General features: G+C 44.7%; 1 protein-coding gene across 1 annotated transcript; it reads right to left on the reverse strand.

Moving 5' to 3' along the window:
• On the reverse strand, positions 1-25,374 carry ANGPTL5 (angiopoietin like 5). The gene is made up of 9 exons (XM_066619539.1): positions 25,266-25,374; positions 19,527-19,693; positions 16,723-16,873; positions 14,211-14,314; positions 11,648-11,741; positions 9,813-9,913; positions 5,348-5,468; positions 3,792-3,977; positions 1-311 (listed from the first exon to the last, which is right to left on the reverse strand). Exons 1-9 carry the CDS (start codon positions 25,372-25,374, stop codon positions 1-3), a joined length of 1,344 nt encoding a protein of 447 aa, XP_066475636.1.
• Positions 25,375-25,379: the final 5 nt, after the last annotated feature.

Raw genomic sequence — 25,379 nt, forward strand, 5'->3', positions numbered from 1 at the left:
TTATCTGAAATACGTTCTTCGGATTTTCATTGAAACAGACTTAATTTTGAATGGTTTGCCGTTCATTGTCCAGGTTTCCCACCGAATCCCTGTCTCCAGCATCCTCCTTGTCAACCGGTGAACGCCATTGAGGTTCGCAAGGCCACACTGGCTGAACCACCAGCCTGTTTTCTCACTAAAGTTACTGCAGCTCTTTACCGCCTGCTCCTGGAGAGAGCACGCCGGATTGCAACCGTCATTGTCTACATCAAATGTACTAAAAGGGAATGTATTCTGGTTATCTTCTTTTATTTTCCCCCGAAATGCATCACCTGAGTTATGGGAAGAAAAGCCAAAGAAACTGATTAAACTTATTTAACCACAATTCAGTGCACATGTATAAATAATTTCGGCCTCACATATTAAACATGCCATACTGTGAGCAGCCGGAACTTGGAAGTTCTGGTCCCCTGCAAATCACATTTGGGCTGGGGAAGGGAATCAATCACTGCTAGTCTATATCACACATAATCAGCAATGATAGCTCAAAATCTCTACAACTGGAAGAGCCTTATGTTAAGTGCCTCTGTTACGAGCCCTGGGTACCAAGAGCCAAGTCATGGTTCAGAGCTGGAGGCAGTCATTTCAGGTGTCATGGCTGGGGCAGGGGGTCAGTTCAGAGATCAAAAGAAGACAGGAGTCAGGAAAGATTATCATTACCTAGGAAAGTCTCAGATTGAAGTCTTTATGGTTTTTCCAGTTGGGTAGATCTAATGGCCAGTCCAGGTGGGTGGAATAAGCCTAGTACCCAGGAATAATGTCTAGGACAGCAGTTCTCAAACTTTTTACTGCTGTGAACCACTTCGTCAGAAGTGGTGTTGTCATGCCCCAAAATGCCTTGCAGCTTCCAAGTTGTGCCCCAGAATGCAACACTGAAAAGCATTCTGAAGCATGAAGTGGCCCACAAAGTGGGTCATGAGCCGGCGCTATCCGGAAGCCGCAAGGTATTTTGGGGTGTGATGTGGCCAAGAATGCCTTGCAAGGTATTCTGGAGTGTGACATGGTCCAAAATGCCTTGCAGTTTCCAGGTCGCGTCAGCCCCGCAACCCACCAAAAATCAAGTCAAAACCCAGAGTTTGAGAACCGCTGATCTAGGGAGACACTTCAACCTGAATTTATAGTTACTTAACACACAGGCAGTGATGCACCTAGCCAGGGACTCCCACTACTAACTTCAGGAACTCCTGACATTTCCCACATTTATAATAATAATAATAATAATAATAATAATAATAATAATAATAATAATAATAATAATAATAATACAGGTATTTATATACCGCCTACACAGGCAGGCAATTTAAATCCCCATAGGGATTTTTACAATTGAAAGAAGGTTCTATTTTTCAGAACTACAACATTCAGATGTTTCTTTCTGAGCTGGTTTCACATTCTGGCCTCGATCCTCCCACGCTCAGAGCAGATGGAATAACTCGGCTCAGCTTGTCAGCTGCTTCAAGGTCGCACGGTGCTGGTGGCCTCGAACTGGCGACCTTGTGGATGTTATCTTCAGGCAAATGGAGGCTGTACCCTCTAGACCAGACCTCCATAAACATTTATGGTTTATCTCTGTATTTTTGGACATCCACCAGAGGTCTGAGGGATTCCCAACATCCCTTTGTGAACAGAAATAGCACAAAACATTTCAGTGCTGAGCCAGAACACCCAAATTGTTGCACAAATATTATAATAAACAAAATAAATGACAATTTGCTCCTCTCAAATGGTGTTCCACACTCTTCTGCCTGAAGTGGGGTGGTTCGGCATCACCTGGCAGGACAAAGTTCCAAACAACACAGTCCTGGAACGTGCTGGAATCCCTAGCATGTATGCACTGCTGAAACAGAGACGCCTGCGTTGGCTCGGTCATGTCGTGAGAATGGATGATGGCCGGATCCCAAAGCATCTCCTCTATGGAGAACTCGTGCAAGGAAAGCGCCCTACAGGTAGACCACAGCTGCGATACAAGGACATCTGCAAGAGGGATCTGAAGGCCTTAGGAGTGGACCTCAACAAGTGGGAAACCCTGGCCCCTGAGCGGCCCGCTTGGAGGCAGGCTGTGCAGCGTGGCCTTTCCCAGTTTGAAGAGACACTTTGCCAACAGTCTGAGGCTAAGAGGCAAAGAAGGAAGGCCCATAGCCAGGGAGACAGACCAGGGACAGACAGCACTTGCTCCCGGTGTGGAAGGGATTGTCACCCCTGGATTGGCCTTTTCAGCCACACTAGACGCTGTGCCAGAACCACCTTTCAGAGCGTGATACCATAGTCTTTCGAGGCTGAAGGTTGCCAATACAAAAAATGATGGGGTGCTTCACTTTGCATAACAGTAGGACAGCCCAGCTTGCAATTGTTGACACTCTCTGCATTTTGTACTCTTGCTGTAACATATAAATGCGCTTTCTTACATTTCCGTGTTTGGAAATTTAGGGCCCTTTCTCGCAGAGGTTCCTTGTTCGCTTATATATATGCTCCCTGCACCCCAAGGGTAAATTCATTCACTCATTTTTTTTCAGATACACAGATCACCGCACGGCAAATCCTCCCAAAGCAGTATAAATGAACATCTAAACTGGGAGCTAAGTATCTTGGCCATGAGAACATCTGTCATCTCAGCAGTTGGAAAATGTGCCTCTGACATCGTTAGCCAAGACCTGGGAGCTCCTGGTTCACATGTTATAGCTGCGTCTGCAGACTTACACCCGGGGACATTCAGAAATTTCTGTACGAATGAGAAAAGGTATTGTTTGAACTGGCCCTTAATGTGCCGTTCAAATGATCTACAGTGTGGATAGTTAACACTGTTTGCTTAATCTACATGCTTCAGGTTATTATAACAGGTTTTTGGGAGAGAGGAAGAATTTGTAGAAATAAGACATCTTGCACAATAAGGAATAAACATGTTCTATTTATGTACACGTTTATATGACTTCTAACAGGAAAGCTATTTGATTTTCTCATCTTCCTATAAGAGTGCCACAATCTTTTCTTTGAGCAACTTGATTTCATTCTCTTGCTGCATTGTTTTCTGCTGAGGATAACAAATAATATTTGCTATACCATAGAAGAGTTCGTTTTCAAGAAGAATGACCAGCAGCTGGTCTGCATGTGGACACCTCATTATTTAGCAGCTAACCTCTTTTCTCAGTATTGATCTGTAACAGTTTCCGTCAGTGGCGTAGCTACAGGGGGTGCAAAGCAGTAAGTTTCGTAGGGAGCCTTGCCACAGCATGCAAGCAGCCTCTCCCCCTCCCCTTCAGAATGCCTCTGTTTTGCTCCCCCTGCCCAGAATGGCTCAGAAGGGGAGGGGTAGCTTGCATACTGCAGCCCCTGCCACCACACTGAGGCTCCCTGCAAAATTTACTGCTTTGCACCCCTTCTAGCTATGCCACTGGTTTCAGTACTTACTGCTGATGATATATCTTCCAGGATCATTAACTCATGTGAATAACATCTAGAGGTGTCTCACAAATGACGGCTCTCTAAAAATGAAGGCTACATACTTTAGAATACCTATATTTTGCCTTGCCTTTAGATCAGACTCTAATAACAGACTACATGAGGCATAATTTAATTGGTGTTTATTCTGAACAAAACAAAGGCGATCGTAAGGAAAAGACCCCAGATCTAATGCTTTCTTAGCAATTTCCCATTCAAAGACACACTGCATTGCAAGTTATTTGTCAGCTAGTGTGACTTCCTTATTTGCAGCCTTTCATTTTACAGCAGTGCAGCTTTGCACAGCCAAGTCTTACCAGCATTTCCAGAATAGCGTCCTAGATGTATTTTAAAGGAGCAGGCTTCATCCTCTAACCAAAAGCTGTCGTAGGATGCATAGGCATACGTGTCATCTTCAGACTCCAAGTCTACGTAAAGCATGAAGTTGGCTGTTTTCTGGTTTGTTACGTGGAAAATCTTCCGGAGCCCGAGCCAAAATTCCCCTATAAACAGAATTAAAATAAACTTTAAAAGAATAGAAGCCAAGATTTATGGCTTTCCAAGTCACCCTCACTCAGTCTGTTAGCACAAACGAATGATGGAAATTTTGAGCGTATTTTCAGACAACCGTCGACCTCCCACTTGCTCCCCTGAGCACCATTTCTCAGAAGCTGCGGGAGATGTCCACACATTTTTCTGAGTGGGCTTCATCTTCCTGGGGAAGCTCCTGCATGTGTGGGGCTTTGGTTGTGTTCTTTTTATTGCTTGACATAACATAGTATGAAATGCCACAAGCAGAGCAGTTGATGGGGGGATTCTTTGTGATGAGGAGACCCCAGCCCTTCCCCATACCCTACAGCAGGGTGCTCAATAGGTGGATCGCGATCTACCGGTAGATCGCAAGGCAAAATGAGTAGATCGCGGAGTGCCGACCCCCCCCTTCAGGTGCCTCTGGGAGGAAACGCCGGGAGTAAGGCCCATTGTACTCAATGGGGCTTACTCCCAGGTAAGTGTGGCTAGGATTGCAGCCTCACAGCCTAATCCTAGGCATGTCTACTCAGGAGTAAGTCCTGTTATACTCAGTGGGGCTCAAGGTACACCAACATACATTGTACACATAAATGTTATATGTTATGATGGCGCAAACATTGTAAAAAAAACTCTGGTAGATCTCCGGGCCTTGCTGGGTTTCAAAGCAGCTCTCGAGCCAAAAAAGTGTGAGCACCCCTGCCCTACAGCCTTCTCCTGACCCCACTACTGTACTTCAGGGGGCGGGGGGGGGTCAAGTGTCTCCAGGCAGCATGCCTGGGGGGGTTGTGACAGAGAACCTGCCCCCTTGCAGCCACTCATGCAAACTGTCTGCCACCCTCTTCTTCCCCTCCATGCCTCCAGCTGTGCCGCAGCTGTAGCTTCCTCCTGGGGCCGTCCTCTGCCGTCATACTGCCTCTCTGGCTCTACTGGCTGAAAGTGCCGCTGCCACTCCTCCCACCTCCAGCGGAGCTCCCAGAACTCATCCTCCGAGTCGCCCATCAACTGGAGAAGGGCGGGGCCCTGCCCCTACGCCATGGGGAGACTGACCATAGAGGTGGACAGGAGAGAGTGCTGAGTAGCCAAAGAGAAAAAAGAAGGCAGAGCTTCCAAACCAGAGGATACCCTACACTCTCTTGTCTCATCTCTCTTGCTTCAGCCCACACTCCTTAACTTCCCACTCACCCACCTCCATTACCACATTTCCTTACCTAGCCCTAGCTGCTGAATTGGGCTAAGAATAGTTTGAGCATGCAGTTCCCCACTCAGCCAAAGACATACTCCTCGTGTATATCCCTAGCTCAGCTCGGATTACAAAAAAAAATAAAAAATGGCATGTTGGTACCTGAAAGATCACCAAATCCATCCAAATAGTCAGACCACGTCCTTTGAAATTCAACGATTCCCTCAGTTCTTTTCTGAATCACTGTCCATCCTCCTCCTCTAAATTCCATTTCACATAATACCTAAAATGAATAAAGACCCTTGATGCAACCAACTAGTAATGTAGCTGACTGACACGTTTCTTTAAAAGCAAACCAAATCAAACTCTAGATATAAAACAGATCTGCATGAACTCTGACGTTAACATAAGAAGAGCCCCACTGGATCAGGTCAAAGACCCATCTAGTCCAGTTTCCTGTATCTCACAGTGGCCCACCAGATGCCTCAGGGAGCACTCAAGACAATGGGAGACCTGCAACCTGGTAGCATCACAACATCTTGTGATGCTCAGTTTTGCAAAGCAAAGCCAGTAATTCTTCTCAGGGATTGCATCAGGGGTCAACTAGGTCAAGCACTTGCTATGGGCCCATCAGGGGGTCCACTAGCCCAGACCAGTCCCCCCACCAACCCTCATTATGCAATGCACCATCAGAGGATGATGGGGACCTAATGCAGTGCTTTGCCACAGGATCCCCAACAACCTGATACTGCATGCATTTGGTCATGCAAAGCGCCTAGGAATGTCCCTCTACTGCAGGGGTGCTCAAACCCTGGCCCGGGGGCCACTTGTGGCCCTCAGGGACTCCCAATCTGGCTGGTGGGGAGCTCCCAGTCTCCAATGCGTCTCTGGCCCTCCGGAGACTTGCTGTGCTCTGCTGTCCTGTACTGGCTCAACGCAACTGTTCTCAGCGTGAGGGTGACTGTTTGACCTCTTGCGTGAGATGTGGGAAGAGGGCTCCCTTCACTGCTTGCTGTTTCACATCTGTGATGCTGCAGCAGCAGTGAAGGAAAGGCCGGCCTTGCTTTGTGCAAGGCCTCTTATAGGCCTTGAGCTATTGTAAGACCTTCATTCATTCATATAAGTACCATCTCTAATATATTAATTTATGTAAATTTATTCAAATTTGAAATGTTAATTAATTCCTTTTCTCCCCGGCCCCTAGATATAAAGTGTCAGAGAGATGATGTGGCCCTCCTGCCAAAAAGTTTGGATACCCCTACTGCATAATCTGATCTTTTAGGAAAGAAATCCGGTAGAGTCATTGTGATGGATCTCGAATTCTCAGGGTTCTGTTTAGTTCAGCCAACCAATCTAAGATTGGCCCTCCCAAACGCAGCATTTGTTTGCTGAGTTCCATCTGGCTGCTTGGACTGGGGTTCAAAAAGAAAGCTTTCCTGGACTCTTGCAACACATGCATAATTAACAATTGGATTTAATCCTTAATAACAGGAAGTGAAAATGTCAGGAACTTTGGGCAAAAGCAACCACGTCACCTTGGAGATCTTGATATCAAGGGAAAGTAAAGCTAAAGGTAGACAAACACATACTCAGTTTCAGGAGTTTCAGGAGAGCTAAGCATAAATCTCCCAACCCGCAATGAGCGCTACATAAAACAGCCCAATCTTGCATAGGATTGGTCTGACAGTCCCTTAACTAAAACCAGAAGTCCCACACTTTTAGGTTTGCAGAAACTGCACAATGAACTTTGGTAAGAAAGTGGATGATCCACTTTCTGCTTGAGTAAGCAGGAAGTGAGCCAATGTGGCTTGCATCTGTGGTGGGCTGGAGGGACATGGCAGTGGCAGCAGTCATGGGGTAAAGGGCATGACACATCCCCTGCCCCTTCTCACTCCACCGTCTGCATCAGCAAGCCATACTAGCAAGCTGCATCAAGTCAGGTCATGATTGGGCTGGCCCTGTCAGTGGTACGGCTATGCTGGCAGTATCTCAGCCCTCTCTAGCCCTGACAGCTCCTAGGCGCAATTGCTTGTTAATTCAATGCATATCCTACTACAAGCTTTAAAAAGCTTTAGGATGGTAGTAATGCCACCGCCGCCACCATAAGGAAGGCCCTTCCCGCTGTTCTTCCAGCAGGGCCCCCCTCCCTTGTGGACTTGTTTTCTATCCCACCCATCATGCTGAAAAGCAGTTAATTAGAAATTTTATAAAGAATGATTTAGGGCCCAATCCTATCCAATTTTCCAGTGCTGGTGCAGTTGTGCCAGTGGGGTGTATGCTGCATTCTGCGGTGGAGAGGCAGTCACTGGGGCCTCCTCAAGGTACGGAGATGTGTTCCCTTACCACGCGATTGCATTGTGGCTACACCAGAGCTGGAAAGTTGGATAGGATTGGGCCCTGAAAGTGCTACTAATTGAGGGCAATGAGCACCTCTGAAAATTAGTTTTCCATAATCTCACAAGGTTGACAGTTCTGAAAGTACTCAGTAGTACCACCTCAGGCCCATAAACTTAGGCCCACGAACACCCCACCTTCTTTTTATTCCTCGTACTGTCTCTACACAGAACTCATCCCAAAGGCCTGGACTGAAGAATGCAAAACAGATTTTCTCGGTCTTTAGTAATCACAAAAGGCTGAGCTGGCTAAAGCAACGTTGCTGGGACCAGGTCCATGAGGGAGTATTATTTGTTTGGCAGGCCAGTTCAGTTCTCATAAACAGAAATACGGTGATAGGCATTCCAGATTGTGGAGTCATAGCATAGCGAAGAAGCATTGCCACACATTAAAACTCATCCTGCCGTGAGTCTGAAGGACTAAGTACACGTTATGGCAGCAGACTTGCCTCTTAGAACTAGACTCTTTATAAAGCAGGAGGTAAATAGGGGAGGGTGAATAGTGGAGGGTGCGAAGAGGTGCTGATCTTTTCCCTATTCAGCCACTTCCTGCTTGCACTCCCTCATGTTTCCCATTTACCTCCTGGCAGTAGTGTAGCTAGAGGGGGCACACAGCACTAAGTTTTGCAGGTGCCTCACTGTGCCCCTCCTCCTCCCCTTTGAAGCCATTCTGGGTATAGACCTCTGTTTTGCTCTATCGACCTGGAAGGGCTCCAAAGGGGAGGGGCCGTTCACATGGAGCAGTGAGGCACCTGCAAAACTTAGTGCTTTGCCCCCTCCAGCTTCACTGTCTCCTGGTGGGGGTTCTGAGGCCAGGAGCAAATTTCACCAGGAAAAAACCAATCACTGGGACAAGGCTGAGAGCAAAAAGCAGTGGGGGGAGAGTGATTCAGCACTCCCTTCCCACCCACGCTTCTCTGCTTTAAGTTCTAATAATAAATAATATTAATAATATTAATTAATCTGCTAATAAAGCTTCATTTCCTTTGCAAGTATTACTGACACTTCATCGATTCTTATGTAGATGGGCACCCTGAACGGCTGCAATTCAGCAGTAGCTCAGTTTGAGAGTGTGTGTGTGTTTGTGTGTGTGTGTGTGTGTGTGTGTGTCCCACATTGTTAAATTTTGAAGCTGCCTTGATTTCAAAGAGCCTTGGAGAGTTCACAGCGCACATTTCTTGTTTTCTTGCATTTCTAGTCTTTGCTAGGATATATCTGTGTGGACAAATATAACATTCAATCTGGTTGATCATGGATATAGCTAACAGAATAGGCTGCTCCTATTATTCCCCCGCACCCGACTTCTATAATCATAAAGCTGCCACCAGTCGAATTTGTTCTTACCCTGGTAATACATAACATTTGCCTACAAGAACATCTTGTGGTACCTTAAACGCTGATGCATTTATTATAACATAAACTTTCTTGGACTGTAGCCCAAATGCATCAAGATGCCACAAGACTCTATTGGTTTTGCCACAACAGACTAACACAGCCACCTCTCCAGAAGCTGTAAAATAAATTGTGTGCACTTGTCTCAGATATTCCAGGGCTGCAGGTTTCCCAGAACTGCACCCCAAATCTATTAAAGTTAGTAGAAATTTTCCTCTTTGTTTCAGTGAGAGTTGAACCACATCATTAGCTTTCACTTCTGGAAAAAACTTTTTTTTTATTATCAGCGCATTGGAGATGAGGAATATCGGAAACCTTGGGCTCATTGATTTTCTACTATTTCATGCAACTGTCAGTGAATTTTGATAACCACTTATGCAACCACTAGACAAGGGTAACCATGTTGTACAAGGTGGAGATTTTTAGAATACACTTTCTTCTTCCAGTGGACTTCCAAGAGAACAATTGTCTACCCTCACTGAAATAAAAATGTTGGTAGTGGCTCAGTAGATGCTGGGATTATAGTGCAGCTAAAAAGACTGAGATTTATTTCATTCCACCACATTGGCATTCCTGGAAGGGAGCAAAACACCAAGTTTTTCAGGCACCTGAACGCCTATGTAAAGCATCTCTCACAGTCAAAACCATTCAGGACTTCGAAAGTAAAGCAGAGGAGACACTTTCACGTGGGTTTTGAAGCCACGAATGGCTCTGAAGAGGAGAGGAGGGGCCACTTCACGCAGGCATTAGGGTTATGCCCCACTTCCAGGAATGCCATAACAAAAATAAAACAGTTTTTTTTTCCCCCAAGCAAAGAGTAACTAAGAACAAAAGTTTATTACCTCAAAGGGGTAACTTGAACCTTCAGGATGGATTATGTAGAGTCCACTTGGAGTTTTTGTCACAGAGCCAATAGTATCTTTAATGTCACTGCAATCCAAACCTGATGAACAACATGATGTTCAGGTTAAGATTTGTAAAAAATGAGCAAAAAAAGTAAGCATGCAAACAAAGGAATCACTGACTTAACCACTTCCCTGATGGTCATTGTTTCCCCAAGTACAGTTCCCTACTTGAGTTCCATATTAGTATGTGCAATTTAAATGTAAGTCCAGAACACAAGAGCAGAAACAGCAGCTGGAAGAAGAAGAGGAGGCTTCAGAGGAAAAGTAGTGGGCAAAGAAAATGATAGGCAAATACCTCTCTTTTTCTCTGGCTCCACTGAAAAGTGCCCCCCCCCCCCCAAATGACACTTTGCAATGAATGAAGAACCACCAAGTTAATATCACACAACTATAGTGTGTCGTGTCATTTGGACCATAGACTCTTGGCCCATTCTTATGAATCAGTGGCTACTTGCTAAGTATTTCATAGGACTAGTGGAAAATAAATTCCACCGACTTGCTTTATTACCTAATTTTTTCCTGTGCTTTCTCAAAAAAATTCTAGGAAAAACCTGTAGGTCATTCTCTGAGAAAGCCTGGAAAGACCAAACCCAGCCCTCTTGACAACCCCCTTCTGCCAAAACTTACCTGGTGAGTGGCAGATTGGACTGATGTGGAGGGCTTCGGCAGGGACCTTTTCTTTACAGAACAGACTGGACAGTCTTTGTAACCACGGAAATGGTGTTCCCAGTGGATCTCTGCTTAACAAATTGAGCTTGATAGCACTGGGAATTCCATTTCTCAGGTTCACAGTAGTAATATATCAGAAATGTTTGTTGCTACCTGGAAAACAGAGCTCCCAACGCCTCTTATCTCAATTACAGCTCAATCCTAACCTGCCCTGGAGCAGGGAGGCCAGCCAGCCTGTGCTGCATCCAGAGCAGGGTTGGGGCTGGCTGTGGCACAACTCAGGGCAAGGGGAAGTAATTACCCCCAGTAATGGAGCAGTGGGCCAAATGGGGCTACTTGAATCTGCGCTGCCTAAATAGGTGGCGCAGATCTGAGCAGCCTGATATTAGCCTGGACCGCCTGGGATGGTGACTAGGACCTGGCCTAAGTGCTGGATCCTGGCACCACCTCCCTCCTGGGCTCAGGTTGCCTACTGGCCCACCCACTGCCCACTCTCCCCCTGCCCTGGAATGCCCCCAGAATGCCCTCCCCACACCCTCCCCAGACCCCCGCAATGGCTAAGGCAGACTGTTGTGAACCTACCCTGCGTCGGCACTGTGGAGGCTGAATCCAGCCTCCCAACACTCCTGATGGCACAACTCTGGCCTACAGCAGGGGACTTGGGCCAACTTAAATGGCCCTTAGGATTGGGTCATTAAGTAAACAGGCAGGCATTGGGAACTCCATTGCCCAGGCTTATCAGTGGCAAAGAACAATCCCTAGATCCAGGCCCTAAAAATCAGTGCTGAAGCCTTTTACATGAGGCCTACTCAACCACCACCCAGGCCCTACCAGGGTAAGGTTTGGGAATGGGGAAAAAGGTGGGAGGACTATCTGTTGATGGTGAACTGATATGAGCCACTGCAACTCAGCCCAAACTTTGGGAAGCCTGAAGCTTAATTGGTAACAGATTGTGAGAGTCTGTTTCCTGCCCATCCTCTCGTAGTTCTGAATTATGGTGCCATTACTAGACGAATGTATATTACTTCAAGATCTTTGTGGAAGTTCTAATTGGTTCCTCCCCCACCTCCCCACTATAAAGGTTAGACAGAAAAAGTTCTTACCATGAGACTGAACAGCTCGATGAGGAAATACATCCAATGGTTTTCTAGACATGTCTGCATTTAAAAGCATAACTCGACTCATAAGTTCATTGATCTGTGTGTTTACAAGAAGAATGTTTAAATATCTTTAAATTGTTGGGATACTGAGAATTATTATATGTATTTATTTATTACAGCATTTAACATAAGAACATAAAATAGCCCCACTGGATCAGGCCATAGGCCCATCTAGTCCAGCTTCCTGTATCTCACAGCGGCCCACCAAATGCCCCAGAGAGCACACCAGATAACAAGAGACCTCATTCTGGTCCCTCCCTTCATCTGGCATTCTGACATAGCACATTTCTAAAATCAGGAGGTTGCACATACACATCATGGCTTGTAACCCATAATGGATTTTTCCTCCAAAAACTTGTCCAATCCCCCTTTAAAGGCCAGATGCCGTTGCCACATCCTGTGGCAAGGAGTTCCACAGACCAACCACACACTGAGTAAAGAAATATTTTCTTTTGTCTGTCCTAACTCTCCCAACACTCAATTTTAGTGAATGTCCCCTGGTTCTGGTATTATGTGAGAGTGTAAAGAGCATCTCTCTATCCACTTTATCCTTCCCATGCATAATTTTGTATGTCTCAATCATGTCTCCCCTCAGGCATCTCTTTTCTAGGCTGAAGAGGCCCAAACGCCGTAGCCTTTCCTCATAAGGAAGGTGCCCCAGCCCAGTAATCATCTCAGTCGCTCTCTTTTGCACCTTTTCCATTTCCACTATATCCTTTTTGAGATGTGGCAACCAGAACTGGACACAATACTCCAGGTGTGGCCATACCATTGATTTGTACAACGGCATTATAATATTAGCCGTTTTGTTCTCAATACCTTTCCTAATGATCCCAAGCATAGAATTGGCCTTCTTCACTGCCACCACACATTGGGTCGACACTTTCATCGACCTGTCCACCACCACCCCAAGATCTCTCTCCTCATCTGTCACAGACAGCTCACAACCCATCAGCCTATATGTGAAGTTTTGATTTTTTGTCCCAATGTGCATGACTTTACACTTACATTGAAACGCATCTGCCATTTTGCTGCCCATTCTGCCGGTTTGGAAAGATCTTTCTGGAGCTCCTCACAATCACTTCTGGTCTTCACCACTCGGAAAAGTTTGGTGTCATCTGCAAACTTAGCCACCTCACTGCTCAACCCTGTCTCCAGGTCATTTATGAGCTTTTTTCATAGACTCAAGATGGTTTACATAGACAGGATGAACAGAACCTCTATTTCTCTCTGTTTCCCTAATAGTACAGTTGTCATCCTGACCGCTGACCCTTGTTCAAGCTTTCACAGGCAGCTACACCAAGTTTCTCAAAGGGAGTTAGGGCCCAGTCCTATACTTACCTAATGCTGGTGCTGAGTCCTAGCGTCAGTGTTGGGTTCTGTAAACATGTCACAAAACACGTTCATGGCACCTGGGAATAGGGAGCATTGGCACAGGGCCCGCACTAGTCAGATGCTGGGCCCAGTGCTGGAAGGAGGAAGACATGCTGCCACCGGGGGTAAGTGAAACCACCAGGTGGCAGTGCTGCCTCTGGGGAGAGGTGGGTAGAGGGTGGAAAGAGGGTGGGGTGGGAGAGGAACTAGGGCAGGAGGGGGTGGGACCAACAGAGACCTACTCCGCCTAATCCTGAAGTCCCTGTTGGGCTGGAAGGCCCGACACGGGGGCTCTCATGTCTGCGCTGGCAAAATAGCCTGCACAGATGTGAGGAGACCCATTGCGGGGCTGGGGCTTCCCTCGGCGGGGGAAGGGGATGAAAGTCCCCTTCCCCCAAGGAGAGTCCCAGTGGCTTCCCAGCACCCAGTGGGTACAGCTATAGTTGCTTTGGCGCTGCTACTCCAGCGGGCACTGTGAAGCATATGTCGGCTATGTCAGAAGGCCAGATGCAAGGGAGGGCACCAGGATGAGGTCTCTTGTTATCTGGTGTGCTCCCTGGGGCATTTGGTGGGCCACTGTGAGATACAGGAAGCTGGACTAGATGGGCCTATGGCCTGATCCAGTGGGGCTGTTCTTATGCATAGGATTGGGATGTTAGTCCCTAGTAATTATAGGGCTGTTAACAAAATCACTGTTAGGTGGCTTAAAAATGCTTAACTTTGCCTGGATTGTGCCCAGTTGGTAGGTAATTTTTTTAAGAATATAGATTTAAAATCTCTACCTGTCCATGCTCAAACTGATTCATCTGCTGAATAAATATTCTAAACTGGGAACCAACTATTGCACACAGCTCCAGGAGACTCTAATCTGGAGTTGAACTGACATTAATTGTTTCCTCTTGTCTATTTACAATGATACTTTTTGAATAGTATGAAATGAGGAACAGTCATTTGCTTTCCACAGTAGTACCAAACAACCAAGTACAAGCTGCTGAAGAACAGCAGTACAAGCTGTTTTTGTGAAAAGGATTCCCAAAGTTTGTAAACTACATTTTGAGATTTAGTTTGGCTGAAGACTATTCAGTAACTCGAGTCCTAGAATAGAATGCAGTCTGCAAATCAGAAGAGGTACCTGATTAGAAAGATAATCCAGAGAAGACTGGTGATCATCCATCATGTTCCTTATCATTTTCTTGGTGCTCCTTGTATATTCTACTAGAGAACTCTGCAACTTTCCTTTAAATAAACATACCATCATTAGTAACTCTTAAAGTTACTAAAATGACACAAAGAAATTTAACAGAAGTTTCTATGGCAAGATGCAATTGTTAAGTATCAGCTCTGTTTATGCAACTATGGACCTTTAATTGTGACAGAAGAAGTATGGGGTAAACCTACAGCAAACAATTACCCACCACCCTGCTCTAACATGGAAGGGCACTTTTGTCTGCAGTAACTTCAAGAAACTGGTGTACCTGTGATTATTTCATGGCCCATAATGGAAATTATGGGAGGTACATAATTCATACATACTGATCAGATCAAGAAACAGAAAACGTAAAATACAAAGAAGTGCAATGTATTTTATTAAACCTATTTTAGCAAATGAAACTGAAAGCAATTGCCACCAAGAAGTGCTTCAGAGCTGCAGCTTAAACATGTTGTACATCCAACACCTTCCCCATTTACCTGTGATAGTATATCTATGTACCTATCTTCCCCTATTTACCCTGTGTATTATTGTACAAGGAATAAGAGACAAAGAATCTTCTCTCATATAGATCCCACTATAGTCAGCATCTCAGAATCACTTCCTACTTCTGTTATCTTTGTACTCTCCCACCATTCACTCCTGCCTAAAAAAAATACAGAAAAAGGCTTTCATGGACAGAAGAAACTTTTCTTGAAAACTGTCAAGTGTATAAGCAAGAGTCGCAATTTAGCAAGGTCAGTGGGTCACACCACACATTCATCAGGTGTACCAATATCTTTGAGCAGTTCAATGATTCTACACACTGAGTGATTATTGAAACAGAAGAGCCTAGGTATTAAAGCCAGAAGGATAAATTCCTTTGATTAAAAAATAGTGCGTGAATGAACTGTTTTGAAAAGATTGCTGCAGATATTACAAAATATTAAAAAGTAGTCACAACGAATTCTTTTAAAATGCACCACTTACCACCAACCCCTCCCCCAATAAAACAATGACCTTAAAACAAAGAATTAAAACAAGTTGACCTTAAAACAATGAATTATTCATTCACTCACTCACACACACACACACACACACACACACTTAACAGAAATGATGTCCTGAGGTAGACAAACCCCACATTAGCGCTTTAGATATGAAACTCAGGTGACCTAGAGATGCTCTCCCAGCCCTGTGGGAGCTGCTTATCCATTAGTGGCTCTCATATGGCTGAGAAAATGTTGATTACTCAGTTGTAGTTTCTACGGGCAAAATTCACATAATCAACCCCCAACTCAAATGGTTAGGTCATTTAAACATTTTCCCACCCATGTGGGAGCTACTCATATATAAGTAGTTCCAAAGCAATTAGGAAGATATCCAAAGGGCTTCTCATTCAAGTGAGGAAGTGGTCTACTATCTTTCGCCGCCTAGGGTGTGGGAAGCACATACACACTATACTTGACCTGGTATAGTAGTGAATATGCTGTGAGCCAGACAGACCCCTGTTCAAATTCATGTCAGCAACTAGCTTAGCTAGGCGGCTCACTAGGTGGCTATACGAAAGCCACTCTTCTCTCAGCCTCAACTTCGCCATCTGCAATAGGCTATTAGCAGAATTGACCTCTCATAAATTAGTAGAACAGACCTATCTTAAATTATGGCTTGAACAGTTACTGAAGTAATATTCTTGATCAAAGAGGCAAATATTCTTGATTCTTGAGGCAAAGAGGCAAAGAAGGAAGGCCCATAGCCAGGGAGACAGACCAGGGACAGACTGCACTTGCTCCCAATGTGGAAGGGATTGTCACTCCCGAATCAGCCTTTTCAGCCACACTAGACGCTGTGCCAGAACCACCATTCAGAGCGCTATACCATAGTCTTTCGAGAATGAAGGTTGCCAACAACTATTCTTGATCATTACAGAAATATTTTTAAGGGATGTTTCACACATTGACATACACCAATGGATGAATCCGGGGCCAATATGTGAACTATCTTCAGAGAAAATATTGAGTGTGAGTACACACTGGGCCATAAAAAAGTTCAATCTGTAAGAAATAATCCAAGATGGCTGATTAACTACCTGCAAGTCATCTCAGATTGATAAAAAGGGCGCAATCCTAACCAACTTTCCAGCACTGACATAGCTATACCAATGTGGCGTGCACTGGATCCTGCAGTGGTGAGGCAGTCAAGGGGGCTTCAAGGTAAGGGCATGTTTGTTACCTTACCTTGGGCCTGCATTGCGGCTAGGTCAGTGCTGGAATATTGGTTAGTATTGTGCCCTAAACCAGGAAGTGACAAAAATGAATGAATGAAATGGCCCTAAATTTATAAAATACAAATACTGACAGCAAAATACATACATTATGCGATTCTGGAAATATTGCATAGGTTGGCTTTGCAACATAAATGATAGGACTGCACCATTAAAATAAAAGGTACATACTACACATGAAATGTTTTTCTTCCCGTAATATTTTAGCTTGAAAGTCACAGGGTACTGAGCATTTTTTATTTTCCTGTGATTTATCCGCAGATTGATTAGTCGCTCCTGGACCAGTTCTCTCTTCCAACACAGCTGTAGCTTCAGAAGTACCCTGTGAAACCGAACAAGAAAGAAAACTAAAGAAATCTGTACAGAACACAGATTAATTATGCATAAATTGAGGAAACTGGAAAAAGCCAACACATGTGAGGGCAGCAAGATTACATCTATCCTGCCCTAGTTGCCCAACTTTGTTTCTTAGAACATAAGAAAAAACCCCGCTGGATCAGGCCAAAGGCGCATCTAGTCCACCTTCCTGTATCTCACAGTAGTCTACCAAATGCTTCAGGGAGCACACAAGACAATAAGACACAACCTGTGTCCTGGGGCCCTCCCCTGTATCTGGCAATCTGAGGTAGCCTACCTCTTAAACCAGGAGCTTGCACATACCTACTATGACTTGCAAACTGTTATGAACTTTTTCTCCAGAAATTTGTCCAATCCCCTCCTAAAGGCATCTAGGTAAGATGCCATCACTACTTCTTGTGGCAAGGAGTTCCACAGACTAATTATAAAGCACCTGCATGCTGCATAGGTACAGACCCTCCTATGCCGGTGCATCTGATAATACAATCTCATGTATATCTTCTCAGAAGTAAACCCAGTGGCATCATTAGGGGGTACAGGGAGTGCAGGCCACACCGGGTGATGCACACAGAGGAGGGGAGTGACACCGCTACTCGGCAAAATTTTTAAAATGTTGATTTTTCAATTATACCTTCATGTTATATATCAATCAATGTGTAATTTCATGCAGAATGCAGTGAAACAAACCACGATGAAATATAACTATTCTATCAAAAGTTATAGCCAAAAAAACCAGCGGGGGCGATGGTGCATCACCCTGCCTACCTCTTGGGATGTTGCTCCACCCACTGCATGGGAGGAGGTCCATCATGGGGGTGATGCACTAGCCTCCTGCACTAGGTGACACAAAACCTGAGTAAACCCCATTGAATTCAGTGAGACTTGCTCTCCGCTAAATGTGAATAGGATTGCAGCCTGATACACACAAACTTTAACCACCACTCATGCCCATTTTGAAGGACGAGGGATGTTTATTATCAAGCATACATGTATAGGAATCAGCAGATGTACACATCACGTAAATGTTATGAGCAAATGTGATGAGAAGGGAGGCAGCTATTCTTTTGCCCCATCATGTTTAGAATTTGTTTTCCAAACATGTGATATTACTTGCCCATAAGTGAAGGTTATAAAAGTCAAACTTTTAAAAAAAAGAGAGACAAAAATCTCTCTGCTCCCTTCAGATTAAGATGGTGTGGTATGTAACCAGATTAGAAAAATTATGAGCTAGCAGAGCTCTGAAATTGTTAAACTGGGAATTACCAGGACTTGCTTTGAGCCAAGTAAACCCCAGAATCTGTTTTGAATTCCTGGACTCAGCCAAAGAACTCATGAAATAATAATACAGAACACAACGCCCTCTGAAAATGTCAAAAGGGGGGTTTCTCTTGTCCCTGAAGGATGAGATTCCTGGAGCAAAGGAGATGACTTTTGAAGCAGGTCCAGCACTTTCACTTTAGGAATTAAGTGCTGATGGTTACTCTTCAAACATCTTTTTTAGCATAAAAATAAAGGAAAAGAGAAAGCTTTAAACTTGTATTCTTGCAATCTTGAGCTGTCCAGTTTCCAGAAGCAAGGAAAAAAAATGCTACTGGCTCTCCAAATATTTCCTCCAAATTCCTTCCTCCCCCTTTTAAAGAAATATTCAGTTTTCAAAGTTTATAGTTTTGATAAGACTGGATTCTTTTGGTTATTTTTTTCCAAAATGAAAATACATACTGTGCTTTAAAATGCCTTTAACTATTCCTCCAGACTCCAGTCTCCAGATCTTCGGCATCTGACACCGGTCATGTGCTGGTACAACACTGAATATTACTGAAAGTGTACAGCAATTACTGAGGGTAAAGAGTCATGGACATCCTGAGCCCAAACACATTAAAGATGAATGTAAATGTCAGTTGCAGTAAATGGAGGACTGAGATGGAAGCAATTTTTAAGAAATCTGCTTAACTGTGAACTAATTTCCCTGTCGTATAAACAAACTGTAAAGCACCCAGACCTCATGTCAGCTCTTCCAGAGCTTTAGTTAAAAAGCAACAATTGAAAGTCAGAAATATAACTACACTGAAATGTCATCCTGTTTGTGGAAAAGATTTCAAGAAGCCTCTGTAGAAAGCCAGTTGGAGGTCCTGAATTTACTGTAAAAGTACAGCAAGACCATCTCAGATTCAGAGGATCAAAGTTGAGGTTTTTTTCTTTTACAACATAAGTAAATATGCCCCCAAACAAATAATGGTATTTTGGTTTTAATGCTGGTTTAAACTTGTCTAACCCAAAGTTTGCAAAAACATATGTTATCATTAAAGAGGTCCCTGTGCTCCACTTTTATCATGAACCTGGTGATTTCGGCAAAGTTCTGCCCTTGCTGAAATTAAAGGCAGAACTCCCAGTAACTTTAGTGGGTTCTTTATTCTACCTCTGCAACTGTAAACCCAACTAGATCAGCACCTGCAGTTTATTTAACAGATTTCGCAGAGTCTTTTTCAATAGGAGCTCAACTGCTCTCTATATATTTAATAGCCCTCCCAAACAAAAATTGCATGCTGAAAGCAGGATTCCTCTCTTCAGTCTCACTATGTTTCCACAACTTCGTCAAGGCAATACATTGCAAACCTTACCATTGCAGAACATGGCTTGACATTACCAAACACAGTACTGGCCCAAAGGAAAAATATGTTTAGGAAGATCAGTAAAGAGGCATCAAACTGGAACATCTCTGAGCTGAAGAAGGTTTCAAAAGGTTTCAAACAGCCTTGGAAAATGCTGTCCACTAAGCTGATGAAGTCTTGAGTTAAGAATTCAGGAATGTGTACAGCACAAACATTCACTAGCAGGCCAACCCTTTTATGTCCGGAATTCAGAAAACTTATATAAAATTGACTTTATGTAATCCACATACGGTTTGATCCCAAAAGCAGTTATAAAAGCATAAAATGGCTTGATCCTAAAAGCAATTACTACTAATGTAGAGAAGTCGCTACTTAAAGTAATGTGAAAATAGTCATTTGGTTTCTGGATCAGTGCCAATGTTCTGCAAGAGTAAATGGAAGGATCTTTTTTTTTATGGGTTAACTAGGAGTAACCAAATCCATGTCCTGGCTTTAGCCCTAGCCCTCTGAAACAGACCACTTCGGAAGATGTGCCTGAAAATCATTTCCCCAGTTGTTTGCCCCCTGATCCCAAACACCCTTTCTCTTTTCTCCCTGTTTCATATCACTTGATGTGGGAGGTGGGAAGCAGAATGAGGAAAGGGGACACAATACACTAGGTGGCAAGAAACTGCTCCCCTTCTGGCTTCCCGCTGTCTGGATCTTCCTACCTTTAACCCTCTCTTGAAGGCAGAATGCATCAGCATGAGAAAGGTAAGGTTCATCCTCTTATACACTGAGGTCTTCTTTTGTCCCTTTCTTCAAGCAGTTGTAAGAATCTTAGAGCATGAGGAAGAGAGGAGATTGGCAACTGGGGGCTCTGACAGGTTCACCCCAACAGAGAGTTGTCAGTTTCTAGCCTAGTGCAGAGATATATTCATGTGGAGAGAAAAACAGTACAAATCAGGACGGCTAGTTTCAGACTCTGATCATCTGGAAATAATCTGCAGTCCAGCACATAGTAACTCTGAAAAAGTACGGCTGACCTCAATAAGACTTTCATATTGTAACCTATTTCCTGGTCAAATACTAAGAGGATGTACAGGATATTACACAATCCAAAATGGTACCTATTTAAAAACATACATGTAGAAAAACACATACTGTACGTATATTTTGGGACATGTGAATGTTGTACCTTATAGCAATAGTTCTTTCCCTATAAGTTTGTCCCCAGAAAGTCCTGGCAGGAAAGGACAGAAAAGGAAGAGGAGCCATCAGTTGCGGGGAGGAGAAAAGGGGAGAGAACCAAAGAAAGAAGAAAAGACTCAGGGAGTTGCGAATAAAGATTCCAGTTTGGCTGTTTGACTCTTACTTGCTGTGTCATACTTACTACAGACCAGTTACAAAAGTGATTCTGGTTTTTACACATGGAACACAGAGTGCCCTAAGTTTCATGGGTTCATTTCTAATAGGAAGTGCCTGTGGCGTAATCCTAGCCTTCCTGCCAATGCTCTGGCAGGGTGCTACTTTGCAAGCTGCCAGAAGCACTTTTACAGCAGTCGTAAAGGACGCAGCTTGTTCTGCCAGCATTACTAGCTGATAGGATTGGGCACCATTACTGCCATGGTGGTTCGCTGTTTATTCTGGTTTTGGTTTGTTCTTAATGATTTATTGGGATATTTTAAATTGTTTGAATTGATTTGTAAGCTATCTTGAGGGCTGCTGCTGGAGACAAGTAGTAGAAACATTTGTTAAATGATCAGATGCATTTATTTAAAATGAACCCCTTACAGTATATTTCAGCCCTTCTTCCAACAATACATAAATACATAATAATCCCATAAAGAGCCGGTACCAGAATTTGCTTACTCTCTTCTCTTTTTTTCCTCTTGTATCATGTGTCTTAGATTGTAACCTATTGTTTTAAATTGTAAACCACCTTGAGAACTTTGGCAGAAAAGGCAAATGTGATCAATTGGTTTCTGATCAAAGTTCATATTAACACATCAGGCCCTATCTGTAGGAGGAATGCTTGTTCTCCTCAAGAGCCTATCCACCCCCTTGAGGCTGCAATCCTATCTACACTTACCTGGGAGTAAGCCTCATTGACTATAATGGGACTTACTTCTTAGTGGACATGCATAAGATTGGGCTCTGAATCAACAGGGAAGCCCTGCTTTGGGTGTCTCCACCTTCACAGGTTAGGTAGTTCCTGAGCCAATGGTGACCTCAGTGATACAGCCCTTTCCAGCAATGGCACCCCGGCTCTGAAACACCCTCCCCAGGACTGCTTGCCTGGTGCTATCCATACTGAGGTTTAAATTCAAACATTTTTTAATACTGAGGTTCTGAGGCTGGTTCAATTTTAAATCTATTGTAATCTTTTTTATTGCTGTTTTACTTATGTTTGTTAATGGGATTTTGGCGGAAAACATTTATTGCTGTTATTGAAATGTTTTACTATCAGATTCATGATTTTTGTTTTGTTTTTATGTGAAGGGGCTACACATAGTTGGCAACCTTCAGTCTCGAAAGACTATGGTATCGCGCTCTGAAAGGTGGTTCTGGAACAGCGTCTAGTGTGGCTGAAAAGGCCGATTCGGGAGTGACAATCCCTTCCACATTGGGAGCAAGTGCAGTCTGTCCCTGGCCTGTCTCCCTGGCTATGGGCCTTCCTTCTTTGCCTCTTTGTCTCAGACTGTTGGCCAAGTGTCTCTTCAAACTGGGAAAGGCCATGTTGCACAGCCTGCCTCCAAGCGGGCCGCTCAGAGGCCAGGTTTTCCCACTTGTTGAGGTCCACTCCTAAGGCCTTCAGATCCCTCTTGCAGATGTCCTTGTATCGCAGCTGTGGTCTACCTGTAGGGCGCTTTCCTTGCATGAGTTCTCCATAGAGGAGATCCTTTGGGATCCGGCCATCATCCATTCTCATGACATGACCGAGCCAACGCAGGCGTCTCTGTTTCAGTAGTGCATACATGCTAGGGATTCCAGCACGTTCCAGGACTGTGTTGTTTGGAACTCTGTCCTGCCAGGTGATGCCGAGAATACGTCGGAGGCAGCGCATGTGGAAAGCATTCAGTTTCCTCTCCTGTTGTGAGTGAAGAGTCCATGACTCGCTGCAGTACAGAAGTGTACTCAGGACGCAAGCTCTGTAGACCTGGATCTTGGTATGTTCCGTCAGCTTCTTGTTGGACCAGACTCTCTTTGTGAGTCTGGAAAACGTGGTAGCTGCTTTACCGATGCGCTTGTTTAGCTCGGTATCGAGAGAAAGAGTGTCGGAAATCGTTGAGCCAAGGTACACAAAGTCATGGACAACCTCCAGTTCATGCGCAGAGATTGTAATGCAGGGAGGTGAGTCCACATCCTGAACCATGACCTGTGTTTTCTTCAGGCTGATTGTCAGTCCAAAATCTTGGCAGGCCTTGCTAAAACGATCCATGAGCTGCTGGAGATCTTTGGCAGAGTGGGTAGTGATAGCTGCATCGTCAGCAAAGAGGAAGTCACGCAGACATTTCAGCTGGACTTTGGACTTTGCTCTCAGTCTGGAGAGGTTGAAGAGCTTTCCATCTGATCTGGTCCAGAGATAGATGCCTTCTGTTGTAGTTCCAAAGGCCTGCTTCAGCAGGACAGCGAAGAAGATCCCAAACAAGGTTGGTGCAAGAACACAGCCCTGCTTCACGCCGCTTCGGATGTCAAAGGGGTCTGATGTGGAGCCATCAAAGACAACAGTGCCCTTCATGTCCTTGTGGAAGGATCTGATGATGCTGAGGAGCCTGGGTGGACATCCAATCTTGGGGAGAATCTTGAAGAGGCCATCCCTGCTGACCAGGTCGAAAGCCTTCATGAGATCTATGAAGGCTATAAAGAGTGGCTGTCGTTGTTCCCTGCATTTCTCCTGCAGTTGTCTAAGGGAGAATACCATATCAGTGGTGGACCTGTTGGCTCGGAATCCACACTGTGATTCTGGATAAACGCTCTCTGCAAGTACCTGGAGCCTCTTTAGTGCAACTCGGGCAAACAACTTTCCTACAACGCTAAGGAGAGAGATGCCACGGTAGTTGTTGCAGTCACCCCTGTCGCCTTTGTTCTTGTACAGCGTGATGATGTTTGCATCCCTCATGTCTTGAGGTACTCCACCTTCTCTCCAGCAGAGACAAAGGATTTCATGCAGCTCAGTGATGATGATCTCTTTGCAGCACTTTAGGACTTCAGCAGGGATGCTGTCTTTTCCAGGTGCCTTGCCAAAGGCAAGGGAGTCCAGGGCCACGTGAAGTTCTTCTAGGGTTGGTTCACTGTCAAGCTCCTCCAGCACAGGCAGGCACTCAATGTTGTTCAGCACTTCTTCGGTGACTACACTTTCTCTGGAATATAGCTCAGAGTAGTGCTGCACCCAGCGTTCCATCTGCTGCACCCGATCCTGGATGACCTTGCCTGTTGCAGACTTCAGAGGGGCAATTTTCTTCTGTGTTGGACCTAGGGCCTGCTTGATACCATCATACATCCCCTTGATGTTGTCCATGTCAGCTGCTATCTGTATCTCGGAACAGAGCTGGAGCCAGTAGTCGTTAGCACATCTCCTGGCAGTCTGCTGGACTTTGCTGCGAGCACCTCGGAGGACCTGCAGGTTGCGCTCACTGGGACAGGCCTTGTATGCTGCTTGAGCTCTCCTCTTTTCCTCAATGACTGGTCAGCTCCTCAGAGTGGGCTTCAAACCAGTCTGCTGTCTTGTTGGTCTTCTTGCCAAATATGGACAAGGCGGTGTTGTAAACGGCATTCTTGAAATGTTCCCATCTGTTGGATGCGTTTGCATCGATAAAAACATAAAACTGAACTGAATCACATGCAGTATAGATTTTTTTAAAAACTACAAAAGGTGCTCATTAGAACAGTGCAGTAACATTTCAGACACTTGGAATGAAGAATCTGCCCTTCTGCTAAATAAATGGCAAGGGGATCTGGTACACTGATTTGACTGAGACACTTACTTATGAGATTAGGATATTAAAGAAACTGGTGATCCTTTTTGTTAGTTTGCACCCATTTCTTTCTTAAATGAATGAAATCCTGTCCTTCGACCCCAGCCCCAATACTTTCTTTCTGAAATTACTCACTTCAATAACTCTTATTGTGCTGCCTCTAATCTAATATTTTGTGAAATTAACAATGAAAACCTATGCATGTTACGCAGAAGTAAGCCCCATTATTGCCAGTGAGACTTATTCCCAATAAGTGTGGATAGGACTGCAGCCTTACAGTCCAATCCTATGCCTGTTTACTCAGAGAAAAGGCCCATTACAGTCAATGGAACTTACTCCCAGGTAAGTGTGGACAGGAATGCAGCCTTAGAGCCCAATCCTAAGCCTGTCTACTCAGAAGTAAGTCCCATTATAGTTAATGGAACTTACTCCCAGGTAAGTGTGGACAAGATTGCAGCCTTAGAGCCCCATGCTAGGCCTGTCTACTCAGAAGTAAGTCCCATTATAGTCAATGGAATTTACTCCCAGGTAAGTGTGGACAGGATTGCAGCCTTAGAGTCTAATCCTATGCCAGTCTACTCAGAATTAAGTCTCATTATAGTTAATGGAACTTACTCCACAGTAAGTGTGGACAGGATTGCAGCCTTAGGTGGGCCCTCCTCGCAGGCCCCGCCCCCACCAAGCCCCGCCCCATTGGTAAAAGACTGAATACAGTCCTCACAGGCACGATAGAACATATTGACTTGCTACAATAGTCGTACAGGGCAAACAGTTAAGTGGGCAGGGCTACTGGAGTCCACGCCCCCTTTGGTAGAAGACTGAACCTCCACACAGGCCCCCATCGAGCCCCGCCCCTTTCGGTCGAAGACAGCCTCCTCCGCACAGGCCCCGCCCTTCATGGTCG

Source organism: Tiliqua scincoides, chromosome 3, assembly GCF_035046505.1.
Source record: "Tiliqua scincoides isolate rTilSci1 chromosome 3, rTilSci1.hap2, whole genome shotgun sequence".
NCBI classification, from domain to species: Eukaryota; Metazoa; Chordata; class Lepidosauria; order Squamata; family Scincidae; genus Tiliqua; species Tiliqua scincoides.